Source organism: Eleutherodactylus coqui, chromosome 10 (genome assembly GCF_035609145.1).
Source record: "Eleutherodactylus coqui strain aEleCoq1 chromosome 10, aEleCoq1.hap1, whole genome shotgun sequence".
Taxonomy (NCBI): Eukaryota; Metazoa; Chordata; class Amphibia; order Anura; family Eleutherodactylidae; genus Eleutherodactylus; species Eleutherodactylus coqui.
In genome coordinates this window covers 32,708,078-32,731,797 of record NC_089846.1, presented here as the reverse complement: position 1 = coordinate 32,731,797, position 23,720 = coordinate 32,708,078, and the positions used below count along the sequence as shown (strand labels likewise).

Genomic DNA, 23,720 nt, shown 5'->3' with positions numbered 1-23,720 from the left:
AGGCCTTATGGGCCCCCTAAGGTTCCTGGGCCCGGGTGCAGCCACATCCCCTGCATCCTCTATAGTTACGCCCCTGACTCCATTCATTTTCAATGCAACTGCCAGAGATAGCCAAGTGGCAAGCGTTTGGGTATTTCCATCAGATCCATTGAAATGAATGGAGCGCCAACCGCACATGCTCAGCCAGCGCTCCATTTAATGTGACTGCGGATGGGAGAAGAATCCCTGCTGTGACAAGAAGAGCGGGACATGGGATCCCTATTATCAGGATCAGTTGGTGTCTCTGTGTTGAGAGCCTTACAATCAGCAAGTTATCCTTTACCCTTTGGGTCGAGGATAACTTGTAATTCTGGTACAACCCCTTTAATTCTGCAGCAGCGAAAAAGTGACAGATTCTGTAATGTATTGTTCCATAGCATTACCACTCAGAGTGCCCTCACAGTGTCCATGGTCCTGGCTCTAGGCTTCTTCTTAGACATCCTGGCATATCTGGATACAAGATGTAAACCAGACCCCCCTTCCTCCCCTGTACTAAATCTTTAAAGGAGTTGTATGAGAAGAACATAGATACTTTTTAGCAGAAACAGCGCCTCTCCACAGGCTAAGTCTGGCATTGCAGATCCTTCAAGCAACTATAGTTTATTCTTGGGCATCAGTACAAGTTGAGATGTAATCCTGAGGTTTACATACTTGGTATATGAGTAATGAATTCATGCAAGACACAAAAGGATATAGGAAAGAAGACACTGGAAGAAATGCAGAAGGAGCATGGGAAGAGACCTTGCAGAACTAAGCCCATTGTTCTATGGAAGAAGAACGGTCCATTGTGTCGAAGGATGAGCCCTTGGACTCCACAAGCCACAATGCCCTGTCTGCCAGTGAGCTGCAGCATGCAGAGTGCCATCCAGGCTACAGATGATCAGCCCACAATCCTCCAGGTCTGATTGGTCCTCAAATGGGGAAGCGAAGAAGAAAATTACACTGACTGTGAATAAGATGTTGCTGACCCAGGAAGAGGGGGGGGGGGGGGGCATAACTGACACAGTAGACAATGCACGTATATAGCAGTATATATATATATGCATATTGTATATACATATGGGACTCCTCCTCCTGCTATACATTTCTGGGCTTGCTTCATTAATAAATCATTACAGGCATGAATAGAAGGGAGGAGGCTCAGATCCAGCAGTGCATACAGATCAGAAGACCCAGGCAGCAGGTAGAACTCATAGACACATATAGGAAGAGGATGTTTTGCTAAAGACAGCTGGAGACACACACACATCTAGAGACAGACATCAATCTGTGATCACACAGAGACAGCTGAAGAGGAGGAGGAGGAGGAGGAGGCGCCTGTGTGCTCAGCTCTGTGCACAGCTCTCAATGCAGAGGACACTGGCAGCGCTGGACACACTGCACATCCTCAGCACTGCACCTCTGTGCCAGGGTATATTGCATTGCACACTGTCAGCATTTGGCACTGCACTATTACTGCACAGCACCTCGCCCTGGCACATGCTGGCACAGCAATGAAAGATGTAGAGTCCTTTGCTCTGTGACCTGAAGCTGTTCTATAGTATCTAAGGGCATATAATATACCTCCTTACCCCCAGGACATTGGACAACTCCATTCATCTGGACCCAGCTGGTAGTATAAACATCATTCTGCCGCTTGATTCTGAGCTCATGGATAGGAGGTGGCAGTGATATGACAGCAAAGCAGTGAGTGCCAGGCACTGAGTTAAGAAAAAAAAAAAAGGATGGCATCTCATGGGAAGCCAAGGAAGGACAGAAGTGCAGAATATGAAAGTCAGTTTAAAGGTAAGAAAGGGGTTTAAAAAAAAAGGGGGGTGGGCATGAAAGGGTTAAAGCGGATGAGAGCAGAAGGTTTATAGGGAACTTGTATTGTGACAGATAGGCTGTGGTTTCAGCAGAGAAGTGCAATGCGTTTCCTGAATACTGAACATGGTAAAAGCAATGCTGTAGGTAGGGTGATAACGTCCGGTATGCCAGGTAGCTGATAAGGCTGCATTGTCTATTCATGATGACCACTGATAACATAAAGGTGGCAAGATTCTGTACCCATGCAAAAGGTCACTTGTCTCCGAGTTGTGGATCGCAGTAATGTGTTCTAAATTTCATTTTTCAACAGTTTTCTCTTATGCGTCATTTTTCGTAAGCACCCAATTTTTATTTTTTTTGCCACGGTCGTCGACTTTAATGTGCACCTTTTTACCGCTCTGCCCCAACTCATAGGACTACAGTGTATTGTGAATCTGTCCTGTCTCTGCGGGTCTATGGGATTCCTGACTGCACCAGGAGCTGTTGTGTTCATGTAGAATGTATATAATTCCAGGCTCAAGTCTTCTCCCATCGCAGAAGACAAGGTCAGATGGGAACGTAGACAAAACAATCGTGCGCTAATTACTGTAAAGTTCATTGCAATACGCAAAGCTTCATTGTAAGCTATACTAAGAACCCATATTACATTAGGATTTGGCTTAGCTGTCCCACATACAGCTCATATCATGATGATGTGCTTGGAGGCAAATGACGACAGTGATCGCAGTATATATATTTTTATTAGCATTGAGGTGATTAGATCTGATCATAGTCTGCAAACAGTTCGTTTATAGGGTGTAAATATTTAGTAAGTGCCCAGAGCCTTATTGGTAGGGCGGCATTTGCGTAACCATCCTATTGTGGCTCACTAGATCATGGTGAAATAATATAAGGGCTATCATGTTGGTTTGGACTCATGACAACCTTTGTGGGTCCTAAGGCTCCGCATTGGCATGTGCATCCATCTATCTGGTTGTCTTCTTCCTCTTTTCAGGCATATTGGTCTTTGTCAATGAGTTGGGTCTTTGGTTTCTTCAAGCATCTCCATCAACTTCCTCAGATCTACTCAAACGTCTTCTACAATTACAAATTCATTAAAGAGGTTAGCTCATCCTTCTCTAAAAACGGAAACCCCATTTATTAGCGATTGCTGGGGAAACCTCATTTAACCATACATGAATGGGTGACCACATAATACTAGGTTGGACTGAGTGACCAGAGAAAGAGCTGCTCTTACACAGTTGCTTACCACACTGGGTTATAGAAGGGGGTCTTGAGTTTGAGGCTGTCCTCCATAATCTCTATATGCCCTAGTAGGATATGTGGATAGGGGTTGCATTGATAACCCTATTAAAGGGGTTCTCTGGGACTACCCAATTATGAGCTATCCGCAGGATAGGTCATCAGTAGTTGATCTGTGGGGGTTCGTTGCTCAGGATCCCCACCGATCAGCTGATTGAAGAGGCTACAGACCTGCGACATCACATACATTGGTCACGTGGCCTGAGAGCAGCTCAGTCCTTTGAAAGTGAATGCTGCAATACCAGGCACAGCCACTATACAATATGCCTGGTATGGACTGAAGTGAGAGCTGTGCTCAGTGGAGTGCTGCTGTCACTTTAATTAGATGATTAATAGGGATACCAAGTGGCAGACACCCTCTGATCAACTATTGATGACCTATCCTAAGAGTAGGTCAATAGTCCAGTTGCAGAAAACCCACTGTAGGCCTTATTCATATGGCCGAGTGTGTGTTCTGTGAAAAATGGTTCGATCGTTCGTGTGTTTTTCACGCTTCTTTGCTTTTTTCATCTGTTTTTTTCAGCGTGTTAAAAAATTGTTTCTTGGTTCAGTGCTTTTTTTTTTTTTTTATCGCCCCCATAGTTATATGTGTTAATAACAGATCTCACTCGTATCATGCAAGAGCAATCCATTATCTTAAATGCACCCAGTGACTTGAATGGGTGATCGGACATGGTGCATATTTTTTTTGATCATGTGAATAGAACCATTGAAAACATTGTGTTCTATTAAAAATCAGACCGTACTCGCATGTTAAAAGCACCGGCGTGAAAAAGCCAGAAGAGTTACTGCAAATACTCGGGTCTGGGCAATTCTCCCTGATGCTTCATAGTGACCTCATTCCATCTTTGTGAAGCTCTTCTTTAACTACAAAGTAGCAATCGGTGTCATCTCCTGACTGCTGGATTCTTTGTTTTTAGAGCAACTTTGTATCATTTGTGAGATGTTTACAAAATATCAAAAATATTAGTAAACATTCCTGAAGTTTCTAAAACAACTTCTTCATCAAACAGGTTCCTGAGAAAAAGGATACATGTCTTATATAAATGCACACGTGGCAGGTTATCTTCTTATCATTGTAGGTCAGTCCACTTGGTGATCTTCCATGGCCCAACGCTTCTGTTTGTCTCCCTATAGTGCTTGTGCTCTGTCAGAATGACGTTCAGACTTCTAGTTTTGTTTGCTGATCTTCTCCTCTGCCTTCTGCAGAAGTTCGGGCCTCTTATTTGCTTGAACAGGGTCCATAAATCTGAAAACAAGGATCAAATACCCTTAAAATAATGATATTATCCAATATGATCTGAGGAGTTAGCAGGTATATCAAGACATTTAAAAGAACAGTTTCTACTCAAGGGCCTTAAAGAGAAGCTGTTACTTACTTTTATCCCTATGAGCTAATCTTATAGGCTGAAAGTTGGTGACCCGCTGAGTCTGAGGTTGTGTTATACTTACCTCCTCCGTCGTTCCCCCAGTGTGAGCACTGAAAGCCGACGCTGCAGTCCATTTAGAGGCGCTGCTTAGCAGTCCGCCCATTATAAAATTAGAACGGGCGGACTACTTAGCATTGAACAGCGGCTTCCAGCGCTTACACTGGGGGAACAACGGGAAGGGTAAGTATAACCCTTACATCCCAGTACTCAGCGGGTCACCTACTTTCAGCCAATAAGCTTAGGTTATAGGGCTAAAAGTAGGTGACAAATTCCCTGTAAGTAGTGTATTCAGTGATTGCAAGATACACTGGTAGAAATACATCCAGAAGGAATTGCTGGAATTTCATGAAACATGGTAGATATATACAGAGTCCTACACAGAATAAATGATAGAAAATTGGAATGAATCAAAGTTTATTATTGGATACAGGTTTCAGTAAAGCGTGTGCCCACCATGAGCACCGATACACTCTTGGACCCTTGCAGGCATTGAATCCATAAGTATTCAGATGTCTCTCCATCCCTGCATGACTTGTACGGTCCGTTGTTGTATATTTTCTGGCGGGTGGCCATGTGCCGTAATGCATCTACCTATGGCGTTCTTCCAGACATGCTCTATGGGCCATAAATTTGGGGACTGCCTGTGCCATTCCATGGTCATGACACCTTGCAAGGCATGTCTTGAGATGGCTGCAGTATGTGGATGGGCATTACGTCTTGGAAGACACCATTTTGGATGGTGGTCATGAAGGGTATGGCAACAGAGTGAACCACTCTGTATACTGGTGAGCAGTCATTTTGCCTACCACAACCACCAACTGTGTCCTGTTGTCATAACTGATTTTCCCCCCAAGCTATGACTCCAGGGGTTGGAAATGTGTGGCACTCTAAAATCACAGAAGGGTGGACCCTTTTTCCAAAACTCAGATGGATACATTGATGATTATCACTCTGTCGCAGACAGAATTGGGACTCATTACTAAACACAACTGTTCTCCATTTATGTGTGCGGTTGTGTCTGGCTGTACACCAGGTTAGTTGTCAGTGGGATCCGGTGGATGGAACGCCCTGCATGGGGGTACAAGAATGCAACCCAGCTTTAAGCAGTCAGTTTACAATTGTTCGTGTGGTGACTCTGACTCCAACTACTGCTTGGACCTATGTGGCAGTCACCTATCTACCAGCAACTGTCATCTGCACAATCTGGTGGTCTTCAAGTGGTATTGTTCTTCTGCGTGGACCTGTGACAGGTCTGCGAGTTCTGAAGCCTCACCGAATAGCCACTCTCCATACTGTCATTGCACCACGGCCGCTCCTTCAGGAGATTTCATGATATGATGCCCCCATTTCGCACATTCCAATGATCCGATTGCTCTCAAAGTCAGAACGTTGGGCTACAGAGTTCAAACTCTACAATTTGTCATACCTGGTCACCGACAATCTGTGGACATAAGAGAAGCTTATTACATAACACACTTTGTAACTTAAACCTAAAACATTGTAGCATTTTGCAGAACAAAGGGTTACATAATTTCCATACTAATACATTTAGAGAGTATGGAGAGACTTTCATTCATTTCCTACATCAGTGTATTTGCAATTGATTTATCTACATCATAGCCTGTCATTAGGGACATATATAACATAGAATTGGCCCCTTCATTGCTATGAAGTTTGTAAAGCGCTGGATTCTAGCTCAGGTTGGCCCTATCCTACTTCTTCATGGATGATGTGAACCTGAAGGGCTTTCTCTCCTGTTAAGACACAGCAACTTTTGTAAGCAAGGGAGGGAGCGTTGGCACAACCCTTATGCCATCCTTCTTTTCTGCTTGGAATAGGAATGTGGGTTAATGAAGAAAAACTGTGCTCAAGGACGGGAGGCTGGGTTGTCTGAACCAGGAAGGTCATATTTAGATTTTTGCCATGGTATCCCTCTTTTCTATTACACTCTAGCATACTAAGCAATCCAGGGTTGCCATACATTCATCTGCATTCTCACCATGATGCAATGTGATTGCTTGCTAGACTCAGCCTTCAGTTGGTGAAGTAGGATCCATATTTTCTAACCTGGCCTTTGTATTTCCTTATTTTGTCTTGGGGCCCTTTACACATGGGATGGAATGGGCTGCACGTGGCCCCCATATATTCCGCAGAAAAATCCAAAGGCTACCTATGGATTTTGATGCAAAATTGAAAAATGGCTTAAAACCTGCCTGCAATTCTCCATCAAAATCTGCAATTAGACCTGCGGATTTTGGTGAAGAATTTCGCACCTGCGGATTTGGCTGCGTCCTGCGGTGTAATTCTTTCCCGTGTGAAAGGTCTCTTATGTAACATATGATATGTATAGTGGATTTCCCCATCACAGTGTGTTGACATGAATGAATTAGGAATGACATGTGAGTGAATGAGTCAGGGTACTTTGGTTTATACATGTGACTGGTTATAAAAGGCCTGAGCGAGTAAATAACTGAGCGCTATTTGTTCAAATGAAGCCTTCAAAGAAATAGCCAGACGCTCATGCATGCAAAATAAATCAGTTTTCGTTTTCTGCTGATGATGTGAAGGATAAAAGACGGTTTTCTAGCTCCTTGTAAAAGGGATTTATGTCGCTCGGCACAGCCGGTAATGCAAGGACATACAAACATATCAGATGCCCTATGAAATGCGTAATAATTTGATATATGCTTTATGAACATGATGCACAAGTTATTGTATCAGAGTCTTTTATCTAATTGAATGTGCTGCGATGGCTCTCATGTCAGCTCCTTATATCTGTCTAGACTTGTGAATTGGTCAACGTAACTAGAAGAAGCCAACATGTATGTCCTTTGGTTCCTTGGGTTATTAATTGACAGTGCATGATAAAACCTGTGGTCCCCCGATGAGTGCCTGCGGCAATTCTTGGATGTCGAGGCAGGCTAAAATTAAAGCAACCCTCCGGCTTTGGGGAGGAAAAATCTGTCCAGAGAATGGAGAGGTTGGAGCTATATTACCTGCTCTAGTTCCTCTCTATTGTCCATGCGATCCACCATTTCGAGTCCCGGATTTTGGCTGCCCAAGATGGCCACTGCAGTTTTCCATCTAGCTAATGCACACTGTGCACTGCTCTCTGATTGATCAGTGCTGGTCACGTGAGCAGCGCTGGCCAATCAAAGAGTAAGTATAGTACATTGGTGTTACGATCGTGTGGGCAAACTAAGCACGTGGGCCACACGATCGTGACCAAAGAGGACTGGGTACACACACGGGTTTCACCAGGGTCACAGGGGTTTCAGGCAACTGACCCTGTGCTACCGGGAGGTTGACCTGGGCCTACCTAGGCGGGGACATTGCCCCAATAAGGGCAGCCCAGCGGTCTTCGGATCTGGGCCCTAGCTGATCCTAGGAGCCACGCACCAGAACAGGACGCATTCACATGCCACATGACAGGGACTGTACAACAGGACACACAGAGCCAGATACACAGCATACAGCAGCCAAAACGCAACCACTAGTAACAGATAGGAAGCTGAATATAAATACCTGGTATTAGTTGACATTTTGTACAAAACATGGAAGCTAGCGGGCCACTTCACGGCTCATGGTTATACCGCTAGTCCCTACACTAACCAGGAGTCCAGCAGAAACGGACAGAGTTCACACAGAACGCTGAAACCGAGCAGGACACAGATAGCAGGTCACACAGCAAGCTAACAGAAAACTGACAGAATATACACGTACAAATGGACATGAACCAGCAAGACACAGATCACACAACAAACTTCAACAGACAGGGATTCATGACTGCTCACCCTGAACACCAGACAGAGACTGACCAGGAGCTGGGTTTATATGTGAGCACAGACCCAGGAGATTGGCTAGCAGGAAGTACCACACCAAGCCAGCTCAATCAATTAACCCTGTGAGGGCTGTGCTGCTAGGAAGCTTAGAACTACAGATCCCAGCAGCACACGTAACAATTGGTAATCTAAAACTACCAATGGCCTATGGCGATTAGGTAGTCAAAGATTATGTCAGCCATCTTGAATGACCTAAAATGAGACCTGAAACCAGCTGATTGGACGGACGGCAGAGATGAACAATTGAAGGTTATTATACCTCCCTACTCTGGTCCTGGATCACAATTTAGTCCCGAAACCAGAGTGTCGCTTTAAAGGGACCTTATTACCAAAGCATTTTTGTATTAATTAAAACCAGATAGTTAAACATTTTCCATTTTCCTAATCTTTTTGTATTTTCTGATTGCAGAATTTTTTTATTCTGTTGTCTCTACATGACTATGGGGGCGGCCATCTTGCCTGAGCTACGTTTAACAGCATTAAGCATGTTCTGGGACTTGTGCAGGTGTCATTTTGCAGGGATGTGATAGACTAGTATTAGGCTTGGTGGTCAATGTGAAAAATGCAGGATTTCCAGATTTTGTTTTTACACTAGCGGCAAGACCCGTCGCATGCGCACTAAAGCAGGCTGCCGAGGATTTGGCATTCCCTGTTAGGCAGTGAATGCTACATCACTAGTGACATAGAGTACATTGCCCTGCAGGAAGCAGAATGCCTGCAATGTATGCTACATAACAGGAAGAAAAGGATCCTGCAATCTCAGTACATATTGTGTTTCCCCGAAAATAAGACAGTGTCTTATATTAATTTTTGTTCAAAAAGGTTTAACTTTTTTACATGTATAGCTGCCTGGACACTATTTAAATTGACTTTTTTAATTAACTGTTAGCAGGGCCTAATTTTGGAGTAGGGCTTATATTTCAAGCATCCTCAAAAATCCTGAAAAATCATTTTGCATCCTCAAAAATTCAGGAAAATCATGCTATGTCTTATTTTCAGGGTATGCCTTATTTTCAAGGAAACGGGGTAGATACAATACCAGATACAAGCTCAGTACATAAATACAGCACCAGAAGCAAGCTCAGTACATACATGCAATAGCAGAACCAAGCTCATAGCAAAAAGTAGCAGAACTAAGCAATTGTGTTGCAGGTGTGATTGTAGGCTGCTGCACGGTGGAAGATGATCACTTCCAGCCTAAATCTGTTTGGTGCCCCCTACAAGCTGGTGAACGACATCCTGTGTGACTGTGTGGGTTGCACATAGCTAAAACTGGCCATGATCTCGGATACTGTGGTTGCAGTAAAAGCCTTGCATTTCCATGCCAGCCCTGTAGGAATGTGAGAGGCAAATGTACTGCGTCCGCAGCTATTAAGGGACCCTATGGATAAGTGGCCCATTGACCACTGCTTATGTAGTCCTGTAAGTACCAAAACTAAGCACAGAATATATCATGTACATCTATGAGGGGACAGCTGCTTAGTTCTTAAAGACTACTGGCGAAAATTCTGACACTTCTTACTCGCCATTAGTGAGCTGCATAGGTCCATTCAGAGCAGTGCGCCCATACTCAGTTTTTGGGTCTATCTGTGCCAGGGGCGTAACTATAGAGGGTGCAGGGGATGCGGTTGCACCCGGGCCCAGGAGCCTTAGAGGGCCCATAAGACCTCTCTTCTCCATATAGGGAGCCAAGTACTATGAATAAAGCATTATAGTTGGGGGCCCTGTTACAGGTTTTGCATTGGGGCCCAGAAGCTTCAAGTTATGCCTCTGTGCAGCATGGTTTAGGTATGGGTACGGGTACAGATACAGATAGAGGGGGGCCCCAGCTCATGTTTTGCATCAGGGTCCCTAAGCCTTTAGTTACGCCCCTGATCTTTGCCTATACCTTAGAGACTTCATTGATCTTATATGTAAAAGGTAAAAATGCAAGAACCCTTGCCTGACAAACACATAAAGGTCACGGCTGCCAAGGACCAGTTTCATCATGATCTTTGAGGAACTGAACTTAAAAAATTGTTACAGTAAACAAAAATATCCCGCCAATGCATCAGGGATTTTTTGTAAGAGTGCAGAAAACAATACTTGTTTAAAGGGGACCTATCACCGGGTTCATAATGCCTGAAACACGGGCAATGAGAACTTGGGACCAGTATACCAATCACCCCCATGTATGTGATAATCTGAAACACTGAAGTGTTTCAGAATAAGCACATTTTGAAGTTTGACTCGTATCAGGGCTCCGAGATAAAGAGATGGGCCGCAACGACTTTTTCCCACCCGCAGCATTTCGACTGACAGCTCTTTCCATTTTTATGCTTAGGGAAAGAACGGTCAGTCAACATGCTGCGGGCAAAGAGTGGCCGAAGTGGCCTTCCTCCATGACTCGGAGCTCCGTTCAAACTTCAAAGTTGGTTTATTACATACATGGCAAGTGGGCAAACCTTGCCTGTGGTTTGCGTTGCATGAACCCGTTGAAAAGTTCCCTTTAATGAATTTGAGGGGGTGTTATATTATTTGGTGCCCTCTTTTATTCCTATACAGCCTCCGGTTCCTGGGGATGCAATGGAGATCCAAGATAGCCATGCTGCTTTTTAGACTACCCGGTGTATACTGAGCACTGGTAGCTCATTGGTAGTCTAAAACATTACACTGTGATTGGCCAGCATTGCTCACATGAGGAGCCCTGGCCAATCAAAAAGCAGCATGGCATGGCTGATTATCGATGCACATATAATATATAACCCAACCTAGGTGGCAGTGTTGGTGGGGGCAAATTGTAAGCACCAACTCTCCTATATCAAGACTGACCACTTCTAAAAAGTTCCATGAAACTGTTTACATGATATCATGCATTTCTGAGAGTGGTCAGATTGGTATGAGTAAGTGATGTGTTCAAATGGAAAACTAGGTCTTCTTACATGATTCATCCTTGGCACAGCGAGTTCACAGTTATAGCTGCAGTTGAGTCACTTTGGACTTGTTACATGAAAATATTTGGTTCGGGGTACTTACTGTTTTTTTGACAGGTTTACTGGAAATTGCATCGTTGACTCTTCAGTCTACAGAGATTCCATAGAAGTCAAGTCAATAGTATAAATATCCAAAATAGCATATACAGTAGGTGATGACAGGATATCTGCTTCTTTAAATAGCAACTTTTTCATTACGGTAGCTTTCAGTTTACTGGGTTGCTATTTTAGTGCTAATCCGAAAGTAATCATTAAATCTAAAGCTGTAGACCTCTCTCCAACATCGAAGACTGGTAAGACCGTAAGAGGGTGTCACGATGTATGTGACTATTTCTTTCTTCTATTCCTTTACTATTGTTTTGTTGTAGTATCTGGTTTAGGACTGTGCCCCCCGAGTGTTGGTAAGGGCAATCCGTGCCTGTCCCCTGGCAGAGAGAGTCAGCATAGTGAACGGAAAAGTAGTCTGGTCTGATCCTGTGTAGTACCGGGCCTAAGGCCAAGCCCATAGAAACAGGGATGTGTTTCGGCAATCCACAGATTGTTCCCTCCAGCACTTGGGGAGAAAGCAATCCCAACAAAGGTTAATACATTTGTTGATTGCATGATAGATATTCCTAGAGTGATGACCCCAAGCCTGGAAACCGGAGTGAAAACCGATCCTGATGAGCTGCACTCTACCGCATGCCAGCTCTTTCAAGACATCTTTCTATCCATAGACCTACCCCTCTAGTAGCAGGTTGGACCATTTTTGGCCTTCACAACCAACACAATTCGTCAAGGCATAGATTCCACTAAATGTCAAAATCATTCTGCGGGAATATGGTGACTCCTTGATGAGTCTTGATTGACCTGTAGTACCAGATATACCATAGCTGCATGGATGGTTACTTTAGTGAGGGCTTTGGTGCTTCATAATGAATAGTAGACATCTTGGAATCCGACCACATTGATGAATTATCCTTAGATAAGGTGGGACATTGATCCCACATTAATCACCAGAGAAAGGGTCTTTCTGGACCCTTTATTGCAGAACCCAACAAAGTGCCACCTTTGCAGAACCCAACAAAGTGCCACCAATCAACGCTGGATGGTAACTGCAATGAGGGGGCCATAGAGTTTTTTTCTGCTGTTCGATAAAGATCCTGGGGATTCGATTCCTATAGGTCACACATTAAATGGCTATCCTTAGCATTAGTAGTGGAATGTCCCCCAAAACCTATATAGTTGCCATAAAGGAAACACCAAATCACAAACCATCAGATTAACATAAATATCTATACAAAGACCAGGGGCGGTCCTCGAAGGCCATAAATCTGGGATTAAAACTCATGTGCTCTGTCCTTTTAACCGCTAGACAAATTAACACTGACCCAAAGTACCATCTACTAGACCTCGTGCCCTCCATATTACTACCACCTCCGCAGGTCCCTAGACCAATGCACAGTAGTCCACATAAACACCAGATAAAAATTGAAAGTCCAGAACCATGTCGGCTCCCTCCCACAATATCCACTGCATCCTAAATAGGTCCAACTTTGAGGCCCATCCTACCACCAACATACTAGTTGCCACAATATGCCACCCGCTAAATGCCCATTTTCTTCTTATACGCCACCAAAATGTTACTAATGAGATCAAGTCTACTACCATAAAAAGAACCAACAAAATTAACAGCGGTAGGTAGGAGATTGCTCCTCCAAGGTCTAACCAAAATGTCTCATGACCCACCTAATAACTACCTACTTTAAACCCCTCCACCCCCTCCCATTTCTCCTACATCATCACTCCACCCCTCCTGTATTCAAAGCCATATTCCATTCCTGTCCTTTAAGCCTTGCCTTCAGGGTGCGTTCACACATAGCTGATTTGGTGCAGATGTGGAGTGGATTTCACCCTTTCAATTGAATTCAAATTAAGGGGTGAAATCTGCTGGAGATCTGCACCGACATCTACAGCAAATCAGCTACGAGCGAACACACCCGTTTGGCTTTTCCTGATTGGTTTACGCAGCAAGGGGGCAACTGCACTTTTTTTTGGACCCCACAGATCACACAGTAATAGTCCTAAAGATAACCAATCAATATTAAATTAGCTAAAACCCCTTTAAGAATTTCCACCCTTGCACTTTGGTAGCTAAATATGTTTTTGGCCAATATGGCTGCTCCCATGCCAACAATATAGTCATTTAAAGGCCCAAATATGTAAAGTTGGAATGCGAATATCCAGATACTTTGCCGTTCTGCAAGCATAAACAAGCCATGCCTACCAGTAGAACATATTTTCCCTCCAAGGTGACAAGCTCTACCCACTACTTATGAATAATGTCATTGATGGCCTGCAGGAAGCGAGTGTCAGGAGCAATTTTTGGTTAAAAGGATCTGATCTGTGTTGGTTAAATGCATGTGTTAGCAGGGCAGCGGGAGGGGGTTGTGTGCGTTTGGTTGTAAACTGGGTAAACATTCAGTGTGTATTCCCCGCACCCCTCTTGATCACACTTTAAAAGTCCGCAGCAGAACTTTGAACTCGTTGCATAAAACTTATCGTATTTTGTACATTTATGCTACAATCTTATCAACTTTGCCTTTTCCTGACCAGGGAAGGAAGTCTATTTTGATTAAAGGCATTTTCTTTGGCAAAAAAAAATTAGGGGCGGGAAAGAGTGTAAAATAAAGAAATATGGCATATTCACCTCAAATAGGCCCCCCATGCAACATAGGACACCCAATCCCCACCACTCTTATCCTGGAAGAAGCTGTGCGGTCATGCGCCATTCATTGTGACCGCTCAGCCAGTCACTGCCTTCCATGGGGACTTTGCCGTGAACAACATGTGACCGCCACAGCTTCTTCAGGGATCAGAGCAGCGGGGATCGGGGATCCTGCACGGCGCACTGGTCACTTAAAGGGGTTTCTGGGTACTAAGATATTGATGACCTAACTTCAGGATAGGTTATGCATATCAGATCAATCACTCAGGATCAGCTGTCTGGAGTGGCCGTGGCTCTTGTGTGAGCACCACAACCACTTCACTGCATACCAGGTACAGAGCTAGACTTTTCGCAGCGGCTGTGCTTGGCATAGCATCTGACTCCCATTCACTTGAGTGGGACTGAGTTGCTTTTAGGTCATGTGACTGATGAACGTGACATCACAGGCCTGAGAAGAGGTCATCCAAGCTCAATGACCTCTTCAGTCAGCTGATCAGTGGGCATCCTGAGCGGTGCATCTACAACGATCGGATAGGTCATCAATATCTAGAGTACTGGAAACCCCCTTTAAGTGGCCCCCTCTCCAGTGCAACATCCCCGCTGCTCTTATCCCTGAAGAAGCTGTGGTGGTCACATGCCATTTATGGCCAAGTCAACATTAAAGGCAGTGATTGGCTGAGTTATCACGTGCATAGTGAACTGCATGTGACCGCCACAGCTTCTTCCTAGAATGGAGTGGTGGGGACTGGGGCTCCTGCACTGGACAGTGGGGCCATTTGAAGTCACTATGCCATATTTCTTTACTTTACACTATTCCCTTCCCCTATTCTTATTTTTTTAATCCCAGAAAGCCTTGTTTTAATTCAATGTCTATTTGCCAGGAGAAAATAGAGATGTTTCTGGAGTTTTTGAGAACACTTAGTTTGCGAATGCAATGTGGAACCCAACTTTTACAAAGTAGGACACCACAGACCCTCAGACTAAAGGTCCTTGTATGTAGACAGATAATCTGCTTGTGCTGTTGACCACTAACCGACAATGAGCGTGTTGGTCAATGCTTGTTCCCTCTGTGTACACAGGCAGATTATCATCTGTATGAGGACAACCAATCCTTAACATGATGGTTCATCGCCATACAGCTGTCATTCATTGGCGGTGCATTTCCCCCTTTTCATGAGATGATGTGCAGTTACTCAATGAGCATTTTTATGTTCACCCAAGTGACATAATCAGCTGCCGTAGGCTCGTTCGTTGGCTAAGGTTTCAGCCTTTTACACGGCCCAATCATTGGGCAAATGAGCATTTGTAGGAACGTTCGGGCTCAGTAGTTGGCCCGGCTTCCTTCACATACTTTTTCATGTCATGTTTTCTGATCCTAGAAAATGCATGTATAGAAGCCATCAACTATCGGTAAAGTTGTTGTTATTGCCAAAACATTTGCCACTGCCTCACGGAAAGGAGAAAAAACATGCAATAAAAAAGCCATACTGTCTGTGGCATGCTTCATATTTGCCTATTGACCTACACTGGCATCTGGTTGCAGTGTTTTTGCTGCAAAACAAAAAATAGCAAAAACTGCCTGAAAAATGCCACCATACAGTGACTTTTTTCCCAAAAAATGTTATGTATGAAACCACACAAATGGTTTTTTTTCACCATAGTAAGTGAATTGGTGGACAACAAGCAAATATCCAAGAACTGACTGCGCTGGTTTATAACTACAGCATCCCCATCGAAAAGCAATACTAACAATAAATGAAAAGAAACCGGCTCCCAAAGCAACCGGGGCAAATATCTTCCAGCAGCATGGAGTAATAGAGGAGAGTCGATGGGATCTCCTTATATTCAGGTTACGTTTATTACATGTCTATTTACTTTTGGAGTCCCATTGCCATTTATAACCTTGTTTTATACTTATAGAAGATCTTTTGGATATCTAGAAATGCTACTAACGCTCCACCGTATGCATGAACCATAAACCCAAAAACTGGTTTCCATATATAAAATGGCATAATATTGGAACAAGTGACATAAAATAGACTATGTCCACTGAGGAAGGAGGAGCATAACTTCTAAAAGCGTCTGAATATTTAAAGTATCGCCACCTTTGGATGCTTGTATTGGATGAAGATACTGGACTCAACAAACCATTTCTATGCCAACGATATACCTCCCATATTGATTGGGTGGAATCACTCCAGGAACACTTGAGAGATTTCATACCATGTATGAGCACCTCAAGACACTGGGACGTCTGACAGCCCCACACTCAAACACCGGGGTGCTATCACAGTGCAGCGTATGCAACGGTCTCCGGAATACCACCCCAAGAAAGGAAGACCAAGAGTTACCTCTGCTGCAGAGGGTAAGTGCATTAGAGTTACAAGCCTCAGATTAACAACACCTCAGATTACAGCCCTCATGAATGCTCCACAGACATCAAGTACCGGACACATGTCAACATCAACTCAGGAGGCTGCGAGAATCAAATCTTTATGGTCGAATTGCTACAAGGAAGCCACTGCTGAGGAACACCAACAAGAAGAAGAGAATTGTTTGGGCTAAGAAACACAAGGGATGGACATTAGACCAATGGAAATCTGTTCTTTGGTCTGAGTCAAAGTTGATATTTTTGGTTCCAGCTGTCATGTCTTTAGGAGACAGAAAAAGTGAACGGATGGTTTCCACATGTGTACTTCCCACCGTGAAGCATGGAGGAGGAGGAGGAGATGTGGTGGTGTGGGATTTTCTTTTTATTGGTGTTTTTAGCCTGACAAAGGGGTCAAGATATCCCTGAAAGCTTGCTTGCTGTAACATCATGCATTTTGTTAGCTATTAAAAGGTATCATATCTACAAGATTACTTGGTTTCTCGCTCTGAGAACAATCACACATTCCGAAATTCAAGGCACACTTAACCAGCATGACTATTACGGTATTCTGCAGCAACATGCCATCCCATCTGGTTTGCACTTAGCTTGACCATCATTGGTTTTTCAACAGGACAATGACCCCAAACACACCTCCAGGTTATGTAAGGGCAAGAAGAAGAGTGATGGAGTGTTGTATCAGATGACATGGCCTCCACAATCAGCCAACCTAAACCCAGTTGAGATGCTTTGGGATGAGTTGGACTGCACAGTGAAGGAAAAGCAGCCAACGAGTGCTCAGCACCTCTGGGAACTTCTTCAAGAGAACCATTCCAGGTGACGACCTCATGAAGCTGATTGTCATCAAAGCCAAAGAAGGTTACTTTGAGGAATGAAAAACATATTCTGGTTTGCTCAACACATTTTTGTTTACTACTTAATTCCATCTGTGTCCTTCATAGCTTTCTTGTCCTCGATATGAATCTAGAATGTAGAAAATACAAAAACAAATAGGGAGGAAAATCATGGAATACAAAGGTGTGTCCAAACTTTTAGCGAGAAGCTGGACCCGAGCAGTTACTTGCTCGAATAAGGCTCCTTGAAGGGCTTAGAATGTTGCATGGGTTAATTAAGGACTTTGAGTTGGAATGCTGCCTGGATGTCTATTCATTGAGATTGTAAGGGGACTTTGGACAAAGTCCTGATAGGCGTGTACCATTATCTTTATATCCAGTGCTGCTGATTTCTACATTTTTGTATCGGGGAACACCGTAGAATTGTGATTAGAAGTGGTTAGGAAGACATTTCTATTCACTTTATTTGAGCTGAGTAACAGTAACAAGGATAACCTATAGACAGGTGTGGCGCTGAAAGTAGCCATGTTTTTTTTTTTCAATGCTGTACACAGCTTCATTGCTATAGGATATTGTGACCTTAAAAAGTCCTTTTATTAGTAATCTCACGTTTAATTGGTGGATACTAGAGATGAGCGAGCACCAAAATGCTTGGGCGCTCGTTACTCGAGCCGAGCTTTTTGTAATGCTCGACCGCTCAGTTCGAGTAACGAACCCCATTGAAGTCAATGGGAGACTCGAGCATTTTTCAAGGTGCCCCATGCTCGGCATAGGGAATGTCTCTCTATCCCCCCTCTCTCCTCCTCTCTCTCTCCCCCCCCCCCTCTCTCTCCTCTCTCTCTCCCCCCTCTCTCTCCCCTCTCTCTCCCCCCCTCTCTCTCTCCCCTCTCTTTCTCCCCTTCTCTCTCTCTCTCTCTCTCTCTCTCCCCCCCTCTCTCTCTCCCCCCCTCTCTCTCCCCCCCTCTCTCTCTCTCCCCTCTCTCTCTCCCCTCTCCTCCCCCTCTCTCTCTCCCCTCTTCTCCCCCTTTCCTCTCTCCCTCTCTCTCCTCTAAAATTTACCCGAGCACCTCATGGTGCTCGCTCGAGTGACGAATACTTTCAAGTATGCTAATGCTCGATCGAGCATGAAGCTTGGACGAGCATGCTCGCTCATCTCTAGTGGATACCATCAGAAAGAGAATACATGTCCTGCAATAAATGAAGATGGGGCGCCATTTTTGTGCGAGCAGGTCCAACCTTTGTTAGCATTGTATTACGTGACAACAAGGTCTACTACAGGAAGGTCGTACAGAGAGGAGTGGTTTATGGGAAGTGTTGTGGTTTACAGTTACGGAACCTACGGTTGGCACGCTGCCACTTGCTAAGTTTTTCATAGTTTATGATTATGTGGCAGAGCGCAATTAACTGTTGGAGTGGAGTGTCACCTGGAGTCGTTTTATGTTGAGTTTGTACCACCAACAAAAAGGGATTTAGGTGCATCACTTGAAGCAATGGCCACCTGTCTTGTTATTGTGGCAACGTTGAAGACCATTGACCATTGTGGAGTTTTGCCATAGACTTCTCTTTAGAAAAAAACTCCACATCTTTACTTCGCAGCCGTAAAGCTTTCTGCTGCGGAATTAAGGATGTCTTGCGGAATTCTTGTTGTGGATTTCTAGCCTACAGAAGGTGTAACTCCGCAGTTAAATTTTGCGTAAAATAAACGCAAGAAATTTGTCAAGATGTTCCACAAAACACATTTTGCAGTTAATGCAACAAAATCTGCAGTAATTGACAAAATTTACATCTGCGTTGCGTCCCCGTCCCCTGTTAAAGGTCCCTTAGCGACAGGTCTGGCAACAAGCTGTTGACTATTTTCAGAGGCAACCAACGATTCGCCAACCATACAACATAATAATGCGAAGTATTTACAAAGTTACTTAAAGAGTACCTTCACTTCTGCTCCATTGGCTGTCTTCAACTCTTTCCGGCAGCTGAAGATGGACCCCACATAGTGCTATATGAGCTCTATAAGGAACTATATGGGGCATTCTTAAGCTGCTGGAAGGAGTCGAAACAGCTGACGGAGCTGAAGCCCTCTGAAGGTAAAAGTACAGGTACTCTTTAAAGGGGTTTTCTAAGAGCAAACTATTGATGACCTCAAGATAAGTCATCAATGGTTTTTTGGTTTGGGATATGCGCTGTTCAGCTAGTTGAAATGACGTTTGGGTAAGCGCCCTGTCACATTAGTCAATACTAGGCACAGTGCTGTACATGGTATAGTGGCTATGCCTGGTATTGCAGCTCTTTCCCATTCACTTGAATGGGACAGAGCTTCTCCCAGGCCATGTGACCAATGAATGTGACGTCAGAGGTCTGAGAAGAGATCATAGTCTCTCTATTTAGCTGATAGGTGGGGGTCCTGAACGGCAGGTACCCACCAATCAACCGTTGATGACCTATCCTATAGGTCATCAATAATTTCATAACTTCTATGTAGGGGATAACTTTATATATATATGTAATGTTTTGACAGGGTAGATAGTGAGGTAGGCTTGCTCTACGTATGGAAAGAGGGGGGGGGGGGCGACTAATAAGTGTAAAATAAGCTTTTATTTGTAATTGTATGGTGTAAAGGGGTTTTCTCACTTTTTACTATTGTTGACCTATCCTAGGAATAGATCATCAAGAGCAGATTGGCGAGGATCAGCTGCTTGGGATCCTTGCTGATCAGCTGATCTTCCAGCCTGCTGTTAGGGTAAATCTCATCATAGGGGTTGGAGATGAAGATGTAATAGGTGGCTTCTTTCTTCTTGAAATTAATGGGAGTGAAGCCGCTTAGTACACGTCTGGCCGTGACCACCGTTGTGGGCGTCTGACCCCAATGGTCAGGGCTGGAAGTGTAATAGATGGCTTCAGTCCTGTTGATTTCAATGGGAGTGAAGCCATTTATTACACTTCCAGCGATGATGACGTCCCGCCCCACTCTACTGACAGCAGGACGGAGGATCATCTGATCTTCGGGGATCTGCTATTGATGTTTTATCCTGAGGATTGGTCATCAATAAGAAAAAGTGAAAAACCCCTTTAAGTGCAGGAAGAGCAAATACTCGTAGTTTACGTCAACAAGTTCAATGCTTCCTCTCTCTGCTGCATTGCTGTATGTGCTTTCGGCCTTGTGAAAGGCCGTCCGTGAACCCCGTCATGTGCTTGCTGATCCTTATCTACAATATCTTGTCTCACTTTCATATGCTGCTAATCGTGTTACAACTTCCTCTCCAACAACCGGTGATGGTTGACGACTTTTATGGTCTAAGGCAAAGTATAAAGTAATAATTACTTTAACTTGGACATTGCAATTGCCCCTTTCAGCTTCCTGGCCATATAAAGAGGAATTAAGGCTGCCTTCACAACTGCAGTGGGGATTCTGTTTTCCTACTCTATTCTGGGAGCAGCAAAGGGGAATCCACTGGTTGAACAGGTCTGTCGTATGACGTAACTGAACAGCACCGAAGGAATCCATTGACTATAATGGTGTCCGTTCGGTTTCCGCTCAGCTGCCCGGCATTTTACCGGAAGTAAAAGCGCTGCGCACAGAGCCATTTCTTCCAACAGTTTGTGCCGGACCCTCCGACCAGAGGTTCCAACATGGATGTGAAGGCAGCCTGACCCACGTTACTACATTTTTACTATATTTACCCAGACAATTCAGTGCCCTTCCTGGATCAAGAATACAACTAGCTACACAGTCACAATGCATTTGGATATTCTTCAGTTCCTTTCACTTTTTTACATTTTGTAATGTTGTGGCCTTGTGCAAATTCTGCTATGCCTTATTTTCAGGGTATGTCTTATTTTCAGGGAAACAGGGTATCTCTGAGACCCTTTGGATGCATTTATATACTGTCCCTCTTCACCCTATGGCATTGAAAAGATTGCGTACGGAAAAGTCATAACCTGCATAACCTCTTAACATCGTAGTCATGTCAGAGTCCGTGGACTGCCAGAAGTCCTCTGCTGGGCCACTTGTAGCCCACGGGACATCATCCTAAAGCCATCTTTTTTTTCTAAAATAACTCGAAGTTTGATAACCTATCCTGGTACTCCAAATCACCCATTCGCTTAAAGCGACCCTCTGCTTTTGTGACTCTGTCCCAGGACGGAGTGGAGGATGTGTTACCTGCACTTCATCTTCTCATCTGCCATATGTTGTTGGTTTCGGGTCCCGTTTTTGGCCGTCCCAGATGGCTGACGCAATGTGCAGGCTACCTAATCCCCATAGTGCATTGGTAATATTAGACTACCAGTGCACTATACCTGCTCTCTGATTGGCTAATGTTGTATTAAAGAAATAATATTAGACCCTGTCTTATTTTTGGGAGAAATATGGTATGTGTATATTTAAATCTACATATATGTATAATCCCATTTGTGTATATGTACAATATGTGTACATATGCATGTTTTCATGTGTGCATAGGAACATACAGTATTTGTGTGTGTGTGTATATAGTATGCGTCATATTAGTATGAATGTATTTCTCTGTGTATATAGGGGTGGACAAAAATATGGAAACACTGTACGAAATGCGTAGGATTTTAATTATTAGCACTAAACTGCCCCTTTAACGCCTGCTTGGCTGAGAGCTTTCTGACCAAATTTCTGTTTACTTCACCTCTTGCCCTGCTCTGGGTGGTTTTGGGAACCATATGGTAACAGCAGCTGAATGGCTCAAACCCCTGACCACTGGAACCTTGTTGCTCGGGCAGATGTTCACTTCTACTCGGCAGCATATGTGTTGTATTACCTCCACTTAAAATCGGTCATATTGAAATCTGATTTATAATCCAATGTCATTTAAGGAAGGTATGAACTTGGTACGGTGTTTCCATATTTTTGTCCTCCCCCCCTCTGTGTCTGTGTATATATATGTGTCAGTATTTGTATGTATTTTAACCCTTCCCCTCCATTGGATAAAATCCTGCCTATGCCTTTTATTATATCTACGTGTAAGACCATCGTCATTATTTGCTGAGGTATATCTCCTGCCCAGCGTCACCTGTACGTTATTTTTCTGCGTGCTCGCAGACCTCTGATTGGGTTGCCTGATGAGCAAACCTGATGGGCTCTTGGTTATTGCTAGGTAGTTGGAGATTCCACTGCCAGCTGACTTTGGCGTTCTGTAATGTGATTGGCCAGGCTCGTGTCCTCTGCATGATGATTGGCCAGTGCTGTAAAGTGTGAGGAGGACGGACGGTCAGATTATGATGAATACACAGTGATACGAAAACTCATTGCTGCACATCCAGGTCCCATGCTGCACATAGAGTCTCTCCTATCTAATAACCTCCACGATGAGTTTACATTCCTCGCTGCCCATGCCGCATTTCATGCCGTTCCCTCGATACGTATTTTATGCAGCAGTCAGTATTAACTGTTTTATCACTGTTGGCTGTGATACGTCTTCCTACATTATTAATAACCGCAGTAACTGATTGCAGAGCATTAGTCAGACTACATACTGGCTCTAACGCTAAGGGACTTACCTGATCTTCTTCTGACACTACCCAAGTGCACAGTCGTAGTGGTGTACCGCCCTAGGGTTGTGCAATCTGTTCGGCATTCATTGGTTGCCTTTACTGAAGGGGGCGCCACACATTGCAAGAAACGCAAGGCTTGTGATCACCCAGAATTGTACGGCATTATTATTATATTGCTTAAAGGGGTTTTCCTACAACTTAAAATTGCCCCACAACCACTCTGTACTTCCTGGTTGCTGCTGACCAGGACATGTGACTACTGCAGCCAATCGCTGGCTATAGAGGGTCACTGCTGGGGCCAGTGATTGGCTGTAGCTGTCACATGTCCCAGTCAGCAGCAACCAGGAAGAACAGAGTGGTTGTGAAGTAACTTTAAGTAGTGGGAAAACCCCTTTAAGTAGAGTACTAAAGTAAGTTGAGTCACGGGTTCCTTCACTACCTTCTAGTGCCAGGAAACAGGATAAAATGGTGCTATTTTGTCCTATAAATTCTGGAAAAATGTTGGACTGCTCGCTGGACATTGAAGGGACCCCCGTTATAGTCATTCGGTTCCATCATAAGACAGAGCTGTTCCGCCAGGTGGTGCCGTTTTCCTTCTCCCTGAACAGAGCTGATGTGAACGAACCCTAAGGCTGTGGTCTCCAACCTTTCTTACCTTAAGAACCACCACTTGGATGCCCCGTTGCGCCCCTGCAGTAGTCTTCAGTCCCTGCCTGCGCCTGCTTTCACTACCTGATATGCATCAGCTGTATTCCAAGGTTTCTGGGTCTAGCAGATGGCCACAAGCCACATGGCAGAGGCCTGTGAGCCACATGTTGCAGCCTCCATGACCAAGACGACGCACATCGAACACCCCGAGCCAAATTGTCTACCCTATGAA

At 44.2% G+C, this 23,720-nt stretch overlaps 1 protein-coding gene across 2 annotated transcripts in view; it reads left to right on the top strand.

Annotated features, from left to right (window-relative positions):
* The first annotated feature begins 1,368 nt into the window (after nt 1-1,368).
* ARHGAP4 (Rho GTPase activating protein 4) overlaps nt 1,369-23,720 on the top strand; it is a 103,664-nt gene continuing 81,312 nt past the window's right edge. For both annotated transcript variants that reach the window (XM_066580783.1, XM_066580782.1), the window contains exon 1: nt 1,369-1,824. In XM_066580783.1, the coding sequence (XP_066436880.1) occupies nt 1,764-1,824 (61 nt within the window). In that variant the 5' untranslated portion in view covers nt 1,369-1,763. The remainder of the gene's footprint in view (nt 1,825-23,720) is intronic.